This window comes from Mirounga angustirostris, unplaced genomic scaffold (assembly GCF_029215605.1).
Source record: "Mirounga angustirostris isolate CCGP_5_RB_7025 unplaced genomic scaffold, mMirAng1.0.hap1 SCAF_9, whole genome shotgun sequence".
In the NCBI taxonomy this organism is placed as follows: domain Eukaryota; kingdom Metazoa; phylum Chordata; class Mammalia; order Carnivora; family Phocidae; genus Mirounga; species Mirounga angustirostris.
Window position 1 is genome coordinate 59,859,556 of NW_026991717.1, and position 15,121 is coordinate 59,874,676.

The window sequence follows — 15,121 nt, forward strand, 5'->3', positions numbered from 1 at the left end:
TTAAACCAAAAAAACTTTTAATACTGATCAAAGCTTTGTAATTTATAATGCCAGAATTTCTCAACATACTGCCTGATTAAAAGTGCTGAAGGCATCACAGCCTCCTCTCAAATTCTTTTCCCACCCTAAAGAAACAACTTAAAAGGCTTCTTCCTTACTAAACATGTTAAGTATGTAACTGTATACATTCTGCTCACAGTTCTTATTAATAAAGCAATTTTATATTCACTAAATAGAACATATTAAAAACAGGCCAAGCCACATGAATTACTAGGCTCCTTAGACACTGATTAATTTGAACAAATTGGTGTTGCTAAACCAAACACTCAGCAGCTTTCTTAATTCATAAAAACATGTATCTTCCCACTGGAATTACCTCCAGCCAAAATATACCGAGTTGGGTGCATAGTGTTGATGGAACACACAGAGACAAGGCATTCTCCACCAAAAAAAGAATGCACCTGCTTTCCTGTCTCATGGAAGATTTCTACCCGTCGTGGATGAGCCATGCTGCCAACTATGACACAATCTTCTTGTTTAGGGTCCCACACAGCCTGGAATCTGGTCAGCCATCGCCCAGTGATAGTGTTGTGCCTAGTGAAAAAAACAATTTTTTTAAAGGATAGTGTTAAGGGGCGCCTGGGTGGCTCAGTTGGTTAAGCAACTGCCTTCGGCTCAGGTCATGATCCTGGAGTCCCGGGATCGAGTCCCACATCAGGCTCCCTGCTCAGCGGGGGGTCTGCTTCTCCCTCTGACCCTCTTCCCTCTCGTGCTGTCTCTCATTCTCTCTCTCAAATAAATAAATAAAAATCTTAAAAAAAAAAAAAAAAAAAGGATAGTGTTAAATAACTTAAGGCAGCAATAGGCAGAGGGTAAACATGGCATTGCTCCTAAATGCTGGTTTTCTCTGCCAAGTTTCACTTCATTAAGTTACTGAGTTACCATCAGCCTAATTTCATCCTTCATATAAAAGTAAAAATCAGGACAGAGATGGTATCTTCTATACTTCTGAATCTCCACTGCCAACTACAGTGGTTGTACTCAGTGGATGGTCACTGTCTATTAAAATAGCACCTGGGGTGCCTGGGTGGCTCAGATGGTTAAGTGTCTGCCTTTGGCTCAGGTCATGATCCCAGGGTCCTGGGACTGAGTCCCGCATCAGGCTCCCTGCTAGGCGGGGAGCCTGCTTCTCCATTCTGCCTCTGCCTCTCTCTGTCTCTCTCTCTGACTCTCATGAATAAATAAATAAAACATTTAAAAAATAATAAAATAAAATAGCACCATTTTGGTTCACTATTTCGTAGCTCAATGGACTCCATGCCCTCCCTTTTTTTACACATACAAAACAGAAGAAGCCCTAGAAGTAAAAAATATAGAATCTATGTTATTGCCATTTCAATAGGATCTGTAATCCCATATTTGTATTCCCCTGATAACCAAACCCTGAAATCATTTTATATTCCATACAACTTTAAAGTAAAAAATACATTTGGGGCTCAAAGAAGAAATCACAACGGAAATTAGAAAAGATCTAACAAATGAAAAATGAAAACATACCAAAATTTATGGGATGCTATGAAAGCAATAGTAAGGGGGAGATTTATAGCAGTGAATACTAAAAAAGAAAAGATCTCGGGTGGTTGTGTGGCCAGTTAAGCGTCCAACTCAATTTCTGCTCAGGTCATGATCTCAGGGTGGTGAGATCAAGTCCCTTGTCAGGCTCCACCCTCAGCAGGGAGCCTGCTTCTCTCCTTCTCCCTCTCTCCCCACTCGTGCTCACTCGCTCTCTAAAATAAATCAATCTTTTTAAAAAAGGCAGGGCATGGGTGGCTCAGTCAGTTAAGCATCTGCCTTTGGCTCAGGTCATGATCCCAGGGTCCTGGGATGGAGACCCACATCGGGATCTGCTCAGCAGGGAGCCTGCTTCTCCCTTTCACTCTGCCTATCTGTGTGCTCGCCCTCTCTATCAAATAAATAAAATCTTTTAAAAATTTTAAAAATTAAAAAATAAAAAAAAAGATCTCAAAATCAACACACTACACCTCAAGGAACTAGAAAAAGAACAACCTAAACCAAAAGTTAGCAGAAGGAAGGAAATAATAAAGATTAGAGCACAGCTAAATGAAAGGAGAATAGAAAAACAAGACTTGGTTTTTTGAGAAGATCAACAAAATTGATAAGCCCTCACCCAGATTGAAAAAAAAAAGAAAATGCAAGTAACTGAAATGAGAAATGAAAGAGAGGATATTACAACTTACAAAAATAAAAAAGGATTATAAGAGAATAGTATAAACAATTATATGCTAACAGATTGGTTAACCCAGAAGAAATGGATAGAATTCTCAAAAACATACAACTTACCAAGACTGAATCATGAGGAAATAGAAAATTTAAATAGTCCTATAACTAAGGGGATTAAAACAGCAATCAAAAACTTCCCAACAAAGAAAAAGCCCAGGATCAGACGTCTTCACTGGAGAATTCTACCCAACATTTAAAGCATTAACCCAGGGGCGCCTGGGTGGCTCAGTTAAGCATCCAACTCTGGATTTTGGCTAAGGTCATGATCTCAGGACTGTGAGACTGAGCCCCACATCAGATTCCACTCTGGGTGTGGAGCCTGTTTAAGATTCTCTCTCTCCCTCTCCCCCTCCCCCGATCCGCCCTCTCTCCCTAAATAAATAAATAATGCCAATGCTCATCAAATTCTTCCAAACAACTGAGGATAAGGGAACACTTCCAGACTTATTGGAGGCCAGCACTACTCTGATACCAAAGCCAGACAAGGACCCTACAAGAAAATAAAATTACAGACTAACATCCCTAATGAATACTGATACTGACAAAATACTAACAAAATGAGGCTCCCTGCTCAGCGGGAAGCCTGCTTCTCCCTCTCCCACTCCCTCTGCTTGTGTTCCCTCTCTCGCTGTCTGTCAAAGAAATAAAATAAAATCTTAAAAAATAAATAAATAGAGGCGCCTGGGTGGCTCAGCCATTAAGCGTCTGCGTTTGGCTCAGGTCATGGTCCCAGGGTCCTGGGATCGAGCCCCACATCGGGCTCCCAGCTCAGCAGGAAGCCTGCTTCTCCCTCTCCCACTCCCCGTTTGTGTTCCCTCTCTCGCTGTGTCTCTGTCAAATAAATAAAATCTTTATAAATAAATAAATAAATAAATAAAAATACTAATAAAATGAGTTCAATAGCACATTTAAAGGATTATACACCATAACCACGTTGGATCTATCCCTAGAATGCAAGGATGATTCGACATACAAAACTCAATTGACAGAGTATACCACATTAACAGAATAAAGGACAAAAACAATATGATCGGGGCACCTGGGTGGCTCAGTTGGTTAAGCGACTGCCTTCGGCTCAGGTCATGATCCTGGAGTCCCTGGATCGAGTCCCGCATCGGGCTCCCTGCTCAGCAGGGAGTCTGCTTCTCCCTCTGACCCTCTCCCCTCTCATGTGCTCTCTCTCTCATTCTCTCTCTCAAATAAATAAATAAAATCTTTAAAAAAAAAAAAAAACAATATGATCATCTCAATTGATGCAGAAAAATCATTTAACAAAATCAATACCCTTTCATGATAAAAACATTCAATGAACTGGAACAGAAGGAAACTATCTCAACATAATAAAGGCTATATATGAAAAGCCCACAGCTAACATCATACTCAGTGGTTAAAGACCGAAAGCTTTTCCTCAAAGATCAGGGAAAAGGCAAGTATGCCCACTCCTGCCATTTCTATCCAACATACTATTGGAAATCTGGAAGGACTAGAGACACTAATCTAAATTCCAGGTGTTGACAACTGCACAGGTAGCCAGATCCTGCATGTGAGGCATCGCCATTATACCAACAAGGATTTGATAAGGGGGACATTCTGAGCAGTCACTTGATAACCAATTGGACAAGAAAAAGAAATAACAGGATTATAACAAACTCAAAACTGTGCACCAAAGGAAACAATCAACAGAGTGAAAGACAATCCACAAAACAGCAGAAAATACCTACAAATCATATATTCAGTAAGGGGTTAATATGCATAATATGTAAGGAACTCCTACAACTCAAAACAAAAATGACCCAATTCAAAAGTGGGCAAGACTTGAATAGACAGTTCTACAAAGAAGATATATAAATGGCCAAAAAAAAAAATGAAAAAAAAGTGCAACATCACTAATCATTACAGAAATGCAAATCAAAACCACAATGAGGTATTACCTCACAACCATTTAGATAATCACTAATAAAAGAGCAGAATGACGAACATAAAGAGAAATTAGAACCCTGATGCATTGCTGGTAGGAATGTAAAATGGTGCAGCCCCTACAGAAAAACAATATGGAGGTTCCTCAAAAAATTAAAAAATTCCTCTTCCTGGGTAATATCCAAAAGAATTCAAAGCAGGATCTTGAAGAGATATTTGCACACCCATGTTCATTGCAGCATTATTTACAATAGCCAAGAGGTAGAAACAACCCAAATGTCCATCGACAGATGAATGAATAAAGAAAATGTGGTATATACATACAATGAATATTACGCAGCCTTAAAAAAGGAGGAGGTCACATGATAGAACATAAGTGAACACTGAGGACATGATGTCGAGTGAAATAAGCTAGTCACAGAATGACAAATACCGTGTGATTCCACTCACATGAAGGATCTAAAGTAGTTAAAATCACAGAAATGTAAAGCAGAAAGATGGTTGCCAAGGTCTGGAAGGGAGGGAGAAGGAAGAATCAATGCTTACTGGGCATAAAGTTTGAAAAAAGAAATGAAGATGGGAAAATTTGTAAGAAAGGACACAAACACACTTAAATGTAGCCTCCATAGACTATAAAATGTATGATGTAACAATCAACATATATTGCACACTCTGGTCCCAACTTCATAAATACTGATAAAGAGGTATGTCTAGAAGAAGGCACTGACAAAAGTTGGATGTAAAATACATACATTAAAAGTAGCAGATGCAAAAGAGGGTAACCAGGGAAAGTAAGTGGGAAGGTAGGGAAACCCTTTAAGCCCACAACAAACAGGTACAAACAAAAGAGCTTTAGATGGCCTCACAGCAGGTAAGAGGTTACAATCTTCTTTAATAAGATAACATGAGTAATTCAAGTTGGAATAAAGTCATTCACCTTAACCAAAAATAACCACCCAGCTGCAAAGAACAACTACCAACTAAAAGGTACTGAACCCTTTAAAAGATACAGGGAACCTGGAAGCAAGAACCCTTCTGGAACTAGGATAGGAACTAGCAACCTGGGACATTTAAACAGTGTAATACAAAAATTCAAACCTATTACATCTCTTTGACAATCAGATGTCTAATGTGTGCACTCCAACATATAGCTAATAGCAATCCAGGGTCTACATTATTCAGCATATGGAAACCTACCTGATGGTAGTGAGCAGAGGAATCTCAGAGGATATACAGCTGCTGTCAAAGATTCTGCAAAACAAAGATCAAGAACAAAGTAACACCCTTTTTACTGTTTCTTAAAATTTTTCTGAAAGAAAATCAGTGTATTTAACAAGTTTTTCATTGGTTCATGACATGAAATATGATTGCTACTTTAAAATATATAGAATCAGGATTTAACAAGCTTCAGCTAATATATTTAACAAAAATTACAAGAAATATCATAAAATTCAGTGCTTTGTAGTTTGGTGTAGAAATAATTTATTTAAACACTATTACCCCAAATTTAAAATGCAGATTATAAAGTGATAATCTGGATTCTATATTGAGATTCACAATAATTATAGATCATATATAAAGGGATGTGGTCTGAAAATGTACAAATAACCTAAAAGTTTTTGCACATATCAAGAGCAATTTCCCCATGAGACTCATTAGTTGAGGGACTGAACAGTGTCATTTCCAGATGCTGGCAAGACTATGACTGACCAGTAACCACGGGGAGGAGTTCTTGTGGGGTAGCTCAAAGAGTCTAGAAGTCTCCACTAGGTAAAGAAACTAACCACATCACACCACCTCCCCCTTCTTCTTGCACCTAGCAATTCCAGTATAGTTTCTTGGCACCTAAAGCTTATTGCCTAATTAAATTACTAGAAAGCTAAATCACTAACAGCTAATGTAAACTCTGCAGTGCAAATGAACAGGAATGGTTAAAATTGGTAGCTTCTGAGACAAAGAAAACTGTATGGGTAGAAAGGGGACAATGCGCTGCCACTGTCTAGTGACTAAATCTCTTAATGTACCCTCCTGGTAATACTCACAAACTTTACTAGAAATTAGGCACAGTTTCTAGTAAACTGTCACAAAGTGAAGACTATGCTCTTCCCAACAGAAGAGTCTAAACAGAAATCAGATGCCTTTCTAAAGCTTGGCCCACAGTATACATTCAACAGATACTTGCTGAATGAATAATGAATGAACTCCAGAATCACTTACGGTAAAACTCTTATAAAATGACAAATGCTTATAATGCTAAGAAAATCAGGGATTATAGAAGAGAACAAAATCATTTCCTTTGTGGTTGTATTAACTTCTCTACATTTCTTTTATTGTCATTATTTTCTGTTTTTGGTTCAAGTGATTTATATTACATGTTTAAAGCCATTTTTAGGAAGTAGCTATAGAAAGGTACCAAAGCTAAAACCATAAAACTGTATCCAGTCGTTTGTACAGAAGCCAAATTATTACTATCTTTTCTGCCTGCCCATGGCCTGGGGCTCTGCAATTTCCACTGAGCACTTCATGTGTAGGGTAGACCCCACTAGCCCAACCTAAGAGTTTGTCCCTATGTTAAAATTATCTTTCTTCCAACATATCACAAGCCTGGTTTTATTGGGACTTCTGGGACCATTCAGTGCTGAAAGGGAAGCCTGACATCTACCCCCTGGGGTACCTACAGACCTTCCCTGCCAAACTCAAGGAAATTTCCAGACCCCAAAACTGCTGAAAAACCTTTAAATACAGGTTACTGATTTGGCCAGGAACATAGAAATGGCTACAAAACAATAAAACTAGCAATTTAATAGGGAGCAGTAGTAAACAAAGCTACTGGTTTACACTAGCTACAGACTCTTTAGATTCCTTAACAATGCATTTCTGGGTGGCTCAGTGGTTAAGCGTCTGCCTTCGGCTCAGGTCATGATCCCAGGGTCCTGGGATCCAGCCCCACATCGGGCTCCCTGCTCCGTGGGAAGCCTGCTTTTCCTTCTCCCACTCCCCCTGCTTATGTTCCCTCTCTAGCTATGTCTCTGTCAAATAAATAAAATCTTAAAAAAAAAAAAAATGCATTTCTATCTCCCCAATTTACCTCAGCTTACAATCAGCACATGTGGTCACTACTCTGTTACCAGTAAGAGGTGAAAAATAGGCAGAAGCGATGCTCTTTGTGTGTTCAGTCAAAGAAATCAAAGGCTGGCTTCTCCTGGGATTCAGGTGCCTTGTATCATAAATATGAATATCCCTGTAAGCGGAGGAATAATTCTCAGTGTTGCCACAGTACATGTAGTGAGCTCTCAAACAGTGCTGAACACAGACACATAGAATACTCATTACATTGAAGAACACTTTGATCTGTAATAATTTTACAAACACTGTATAGATAAAAAATGAAATATTAGAAAAATTCCATAACTACAGAATATATATGAAGCCAGTGGATAATACTGAGACAAGATTCTAGTTGGTTTTCCAGTCTCTCAGAAGAAAATAAAAACACGGACCAAGTTATAGGTCACATATAACTTTTTTTTTTTTTTACAAGTTTTCTTTTTTAACTTTGTTTTTTTTTTTAAGATTTATTTATTTATTTGAGAGACAGAGAGAGTATAAGCAGGGGGAGAGGCAGAGGCAGAGGGAGAAGCAGACTCCCCACTGAGCTGGGAGCTGGACATGGGGCTCGATCCCAGGACCTGGAGATCATGACCTGGGCCGAAGGCAAACATTTAACCATCTGAGCCACCCTACAAGTTTTCTTCTCAAAAGACTAGAAGTAAATGAATATGGGGGCGCCTGGATGGCTCAGTCGGTTACGCATCTGCCTTTGGCTCAGGTCATGATCTCAGAGTTCTGGGATCAAGCTACGCATTGGGCTTCCTGCTCAGCAGGGAGTCTGCTTCTGCCCCTCCCCTCTGCTCGTATTCTCTCTCTTTCAAATAAATAAATAAAATCTTAAAAAAAAATAGTAAATGCACATGTCAAGGAAAACAAAAATGTGTTTTTGTTTTAATACTTTCACTATTCACTAAATCCAAAAGAATCTTTTTTTTCAAAAGAATCTCTCTTTAAAAAAAAAATCATACTCAAAAAACCTCAATTGTTGTAGAAAGAAAAATTATTTAGCTATATGGGTATCACAGAAGTCAGTTATCTTTGACATCCAAACTACAGCAGTAGTCCCTCAGGGCACCTGGATGGTTCAGTCGGTTAAACGTCCGACTCTTGGTTTCAGCTCAGGTCATAATCTCAGTCCTGGGATCAAGCCCAGCATCGAGCTCCGCACTCAGCAGAGAGTTGGCTTGAGGATATTCTCTCTCTCTCTCTCCCCCCTCCCCCCCACTTGCACTCACTCTGTCTCTAATAAATAAAATCTTTAAAAAACAAATAAATAGAACAGTATTCCTAACTTTAAAAGGCATAAATCACAAAACTTTATGAAGAACATACCTCAATCCTGCAGTGATAAAATACTGTCTATGCACTGGGTGGACATGAACAGTTCTTATTTTGCTCAAAGAAGAATTGATAAGTTTCTCGTAAGAAGTTCCAGATGTCCGTCTATCTACCAGTGATATATTTCCATTCCAGTGTCCTACTATTAAAGTGGAGGCATCTTCTCCCAAGAAGTCAAAAGAGGAAAAGCTACTTCTTTCATCTCTATATACCTAAGGATACAAATAACAACCAACGTATAAATTCTTTGGTAAAAAAGTTATAAAACACTTTACCTAATAATTTCATTTATCCTCCCATCATCCCACAGAATGCACAGGGCAAAATGATCATCTTGTTTTACAGAGATGGAAACCAAGGCATTGATCAGCTGTGAGACTCACCTACAATCAAATAGCCCATCCACCCATCTCAGGGTTACATGCCAAATCTCTTAAATCCAATAAACCTCAGCTGCAGATCTATTCTGTGACACTTACTAGGAAATGAACTAAATGTGAATTCCACCCAACTGAAATACCTTAATATACCAAGTAATTTTGCCAACCAAGTCCAAAAATATATGGCCAAACGCTCATCACTCACTCACTCTTGGTAGAAGTGTAAATAAATAAATAACAAATTTCTGACAACTAATCAGAGTACATGTATCAAAATATTTAATGCTTGTACCCTCTGACCCAATAATTTATCTAAGATATATATAAAGATGCCTATTGCATCCACATAATAGCAATAAGAAGCAACCTAAATGTCCACCAAAAGAGACCTGTTTAAATAAATGATGGTACATCTCTACTTTGAAACACCATGCATTGCTAAAAAGAATGAGACAGATTTGTACTACAATCTGTCCATACTACCAAGTGAAAAAAGCAAGTTGCAAAAACGTATATAGTATGAATCCATTAGTGCAAATGAAAAAAACTCTACCTCCATATGCTTGTAAGTATATGCGCACTTTCTGGAAGCATACCTAACCACAATTCTTAACACTGAATCACTAGTTGCTGATTTTTAGTTTTAATACAAAGTTATATATACTATTATAAACTGAGGTTAACAAATTAATATACCGAAGGCATCACAACCCCTGTACATCCAAAAAAGCCCCAAATAAAACCTGAAGTATTCAGTCAGTATATTAAAATGGCTAAGTGCAGGAGCTTAATTGCAGTGGAGTCAGACAGACCCAAGTGAAAATTCTAGCACTGCCATTTATGTCCCTGAGCAAGCCAATAAACCTCTTTACCTCGTTTTCTCAACTGTTAAATGGGGATAACATTACTTATTTCATAGGGTGTTATAAGGTTTAACAATACATATATAAAGCTCTCAGATTAATGCCTAACACAAGGTAACTGTTCCATCAGTAGTATCAGGGGCACATTACTTATACATGCAACGACATGGATGAATCTTAGAAGTATTACGCTAGGTGAAAGAAGCCAGACATAAAAAACTTCATACCATATGACTCCATTTATTTGACATCTTGGAGAAGACAAAATTATAGGGACAGTAATCATATCAGTGGTTGTCAGGAGTGTGGGAAGGGGGAGGGGACTGACTACAAAAGGTCACAAGGTGATTTTTTTCAGGTGATGGAAATTTTCTATATCTTGATTGTGGTGGCAGTTACATAGGTGTAAAAAATTTGCCAAAACTCATAGAACCATACACTTAAAAGGATAAATTTTATTGTATATAACTTACACCTCAATAAACCTGACTTTAAATATGTAAGTGGAGAAACTTTACAACTCAGTACTAAAAAGATAGATAACCCAATTAAAAATGAGACAAAGAATCCAACATTTAGAGAAATCAACAGTTCTCTAAATAAATACAAAGGGCCAATAAGCAGGTGAAAAGACACTCAGCATCATTAATCATTAGGGAAATGAGGGTCAAATCCATAATGGCATATGACTTCATACTCACTAGGATGGCTACAGTCACCAGCAGTAAGTGTTGGCAAAGATGTGGAAAAATTGGAATACTCATATATTGTTGATAAGTATGTAAATAGTGAAGCCACTCTGGAAAACAGTTTGATAGTTCCTCAAAATATTAAACACAGTTACCATATGACCAAGGAACTCCACTCATAGGTATATACCCAAGAGAAATGAAAGCATATGTTCACACAAAACTTGTACATCAAAAACAAAAAAACTTGTACATCAATGTCCATAACAACATTATTTTCAATAGTAAAAAATGAAAACAACCCAAATGTTCATCAACTAATGAATGGATGAGTAAAATGTGGTATATCCATACAGTGAAATATTACTCAGCCATAAAAAGGAATGAAGTAGGGGCGCCTGGGTGGCTCAGTTGGTTAAGCGACTGCCTTCGGCTCAGGTCATGATCCCAGGGTCCTGGGATCGAGCCCCGCATCGGGCTCCCTGCTCAGCTGGAAGCCTGCTTCTCCCTCGCCCACTCCCCCTACTTGTGTTCCCCCTCATGCTGTCTCTCTCTCTATTAAATAAATAAATAAAATCTTTAAAAAAAAAAAAGGAATGAAGTAACGACACATTCTACAACATGGATGAACTTTGAAAACATTATTATGTAAAAGAATGCAGTCACAAAAGACTACAAATTGTGAGATTCCATTTATATGAAATGTCCAGAAAGGTATATACTGCCTGGGTGGCACAGTTGGTTGAGAGGCTGATTCTTGTTTTCAGCTCAGGTCACGATCTCGGGTTCCTGGGATCGAGTCCTGAGTTAGGCTCCATGCTCAGCACAGAGTCTATTTCAGGATTTTCTCTCTCTCCTTTTGCCTCTGTCCCTCCCCTTGCTCATTCATGCACTCCCTCTCAAATAAATCTTTTTTTTTTTTTTTTTAATTTGAGAGAGAGAAAGAAAGATTGAGAGAACGAGTGGGAGGAGGGACAGAGGGAGAAGCAGATTCCCGGCAGAGCAGGGAGCCCGATGCGGGACTCAATCCCAGGACCCCAGGATCACAACCTGAGCTGAAGGCAGATGCTTAATCGACTGAGCCATCCAGGTGCCATCAAACAAATAAAGCCTTAAAAAAAAGAAAGAAAGAAAGACAAACACACACCCAACATCACCCTCACTGGTGAAAAATTGAGTTTTTCATCTAAGATCAGGAACAAGGCAAAGATGTGTACTCTAACCAGTTTTATTCAACATAGTACTGCAAGTCCTAGCACAATAGACAAAAAGAAATAAAAGGCATCCAAATTGATATGGAAAACATAAAACTGTCACTGTTTGCAGATGTCAGGATACTCTACATAGGAAACCCTAAAGACTCCACCAAAAAGCTATCAGAAGTAATAAATGAATTCAGGAAAGTTGCGGGATACAAAATTAATATAAAGAAATATGTTGCATTTACATACACTCATAATAACAAAGTAGCAGAAAGAGAAATTAAGAAAACAATTCCATTTACAATTGTACCAAAAAGGGGTGCCTGGGTAGCACAGTTGGTTAAGTGTCCGACTCTGGGTTTTGGCTCAGGTCGTGATCTCACAGTTGTGAGGTGCTCACTTAGTGCAGAGGCTGCTTGAGACTTTCTCTCCCTCTCCCTCTGTCCTTACCCCACCCCCACTCTCTCTCTCTCAAATAAATAAATAAATCTTTAAAAAAATTGCACCAAAAAGAATAACTAGGAATAAATTTATTTTATTTTATTTTTTAAGATTTATTTATTTGACAGAGAGAGACACAGCGAGAGAGGAAACACAAGCAGGAGGAGTGGGAGAGGGAGAAGCAGTCTCTCCACCGATCAGAGAGCCCGATGTAGGGCTCGATCCCAGGACCCTGGGATCATGACCTGAGCCGAAGGCAGACACTTAACAACTGAGCGAGCCACCCAGGCGCCCCTAACTAGGAATAAACTTAACCAAGGACATAAAAGACCTGTACTCTGAAAACTATAAAATGACCAAAGACATTGAAGATGACACAAATGGAAAGATACACCATACTCACAGACTGAAAGAACCAATACTGTTAAAATGTCCGTACTACTCAAAGTAATCTACAGATTCAGTGCAATCCCTATCAACATACAAAAAGCATTTTTCAGAGCTAGAACTAACAATCCTAAAATTTGTATGGAACCATAAAAGAATCCAAATAAACAAAGCAATCTTAAGAAAGAACAAAGATGGGGAGGATCACAATCCCAGATTTCAAGATATATTACAAAGTTGTAGTAATCAAAACAGTATGGTATGGGACAAAAATAGATCAACGGAGCAGAATAGAGAGCCCAGAAATAAACCCATGATTATATGGTCAATTAATCTATGACAAAGGAGGCAAGAATATACAATGGGGAAGACAGTCTCTTCAATAAATGATGCTGGGAAAACAGGACAGCTACATGAAAAAAATGAAACTGGACCACTTTCTGACACCATACACAAAAATAAACCCAAATGGGGGTGCCTGGCTGGCTCAGTTGGTAGAGCATGCTACTCTTGATTGTGTCATCATGAGTTCAAGCCCACATTGGGTGTAGAGCTTCTTTAAAAATTAATTAATAAATTAATAAAAACTGAAAATGGATTAAAGACCTAAATGTGAGATCTAAAATCACAGAACTCCTTGGGGCACCTGGGTGGCTCAGTTGGTTAAGCAACTGCCTTCGGCTCAGGTCATGATCCTGGAGTCCTGGGATTGAGTCCCACATCGGGCTCCCTGCTCAGCAGGGAGTCTGCTTCTCCCTCTGACCCACCCCCATGCTCTCTCTCTCTCATTCTCTCTCTCAAATAAATAAATAAAATCTTTAAAAAAATAAAACCATACAACTCCTAAAAGAAAACATAGGCAGTAATCTCTTTGACACCAGACTTAGCAACATTTTTCTAGGTACGTCTCCAAAGGTAAGGGAAACAAAAGCAAAAATAAAAGAGATTACTGCCTAATTTTGCTAAGTGAAATTAAGTCAGACAGAGAAAGACAAATAGCATGATTTCACTTATATGAAATCTAAAAAACAAGTGAACAAAACAAAAAAAGCAGGAACAGACCATAAATAGAACTGGTGATTGTCAGAGGGATTCGGAGGGGTGGGGGTAGAATAGGCAAAATGAGTGAAGGGGAATGGCAGATACAGGCTTCTAGTAATGGAATAAATACAGGAATAAAAAAGGATAAAATGTACAGCATAGGGAATACAATCAATGGTAATGTAGTAGCACTGCATGATGACAGATGGTAGCTACACTTGTGGTGAGCACAGCATCATGTATAGAGTTGGTGAGCCACTATGTAGTACACCTGAAACGAATGTAACATTGTGTGTCAACTATACTTTAATAAAAAAAAATAGTAATACAAAATAAAAGTTTTTTTGGGGCGCCTGGGTGGCTCAGTCGTTAAGCGTCTGCCTTCGGCTCAGGTCATGATCCCAGGGTCCTGGGATCGAGCCCCACGTCGGGCTCCCTGCTTGGCAAGAAGCCTGCTTCTCCCTCTCCCACTCCCCCTGCTTGTGTTCCCTCTCTTGCTGTGTCTCTCTCTGTCAAATAAATAAAATCTTTAAAAAAATAAATAAATAAATAAATAAATAAAAGCTTTTACATAAATTAAAAAATAGTAAGAGCAAACACTTACGTGTCTGGCTGTATTCTGACCACTTAATTAATCTGCCTCAAGTCATTCAATCCTCATGACAACCCTATGAGGTAGGTACTATTAACATCCCATTTCACAACTAAGGAAATTGATGCACAAAGAGGTTAAATAACTTCCAAGGTCACACAAGTAGTAACAAATGGTCTGGGATTCAAACTTAAGTTGTGTACTTCTAAAGTTTCTATTCTATATCACTTCACCCACTCTGATTGGTATAATAATCATTCATGTGGCATTTCATAAAGAATCCAGAATATCATCTCAAGTCAATATGTAAACACATTAACATTTACCTCTTCAAAAATAGCCCTCGAAAAATCCCCACAGCGTAACGTGCCATCATAGCTCAGTGACAGTATGTGAGCTGGATTCGCAGGTGAGAAGTAAAGACAACTAACAGGCTGACTGTGGGGTTGGAAAACATAAACTCCATCTTCTTTAGATTGGTGAGTCTGTAAGAGAGTTGGGAGCAGGGAGAGAGACAAAAACTAGTGAAAAGTAGTAACACTTTCTGTCATTAAACTATTTATGTCTGTATTACATTCAGTCTTTTCTTAGTCTGTAATTATGCCCACCTCATTCAGAAGGTCAGAACTAAAAACTTTCTATTATCACTAAATTATTTTTCTAATTTTCAATCCAACAATATTGTCACATTTAACAGTTTCCAGCAACTAGCAAACTAGTTTTCTCATAATGCAGAAGGAAAAAAATTACTGTTTATTATGACTTTAGTTCATGAAATCCTCAGGAAATGAGAAATCTGCTCTTTATTTCACATACAGCATAATTCCCTAATACTAAAAACATACCAATACCATTACTA

General features: G+C 38.4%; 1 protein-coding gene across 4 annotated transcripts in view; it reads right to left on the minus strand.

Annotated features, from left to right (window-relative positions):
- WDR76 (WD repeat domain 76) overlaps positions 1–15,121 on the minus strand; it is a 56,789-nt gene continuing 41,668 nt past the window's right edge. For 3 of the 4 annotated variants that reach the window (XM_045900190.3, XM_045900187.3, XM_045900189.3), the window contains 5 exons: positions 14,589–14,747; positions 8,662–8,879; positions 7,307–7,459; positions 5,416–5,469; positions 1–594 (listed from right to left, as the gene is read on the minus strand). In XM_045900190.3, the coding sequence (XP_045756146.1) occupies positions 339–594; positions 5,416–5,469; positions 7,307–7,459; positions 8,662–8,879; positions 14,589–14,747 (840 nt within the window). In that variant the 3' untranslated portion in view covers positions 1–338. The remainder of the gene's footprint in view (positions 595–5,415; positions 5,470–7,306; positions 7,460–8,661; positions 8,880–14,588; positions 14,748–15,121) is intronic. The other variant, XM_045900188.3, reaches the window with a different exon arrangement.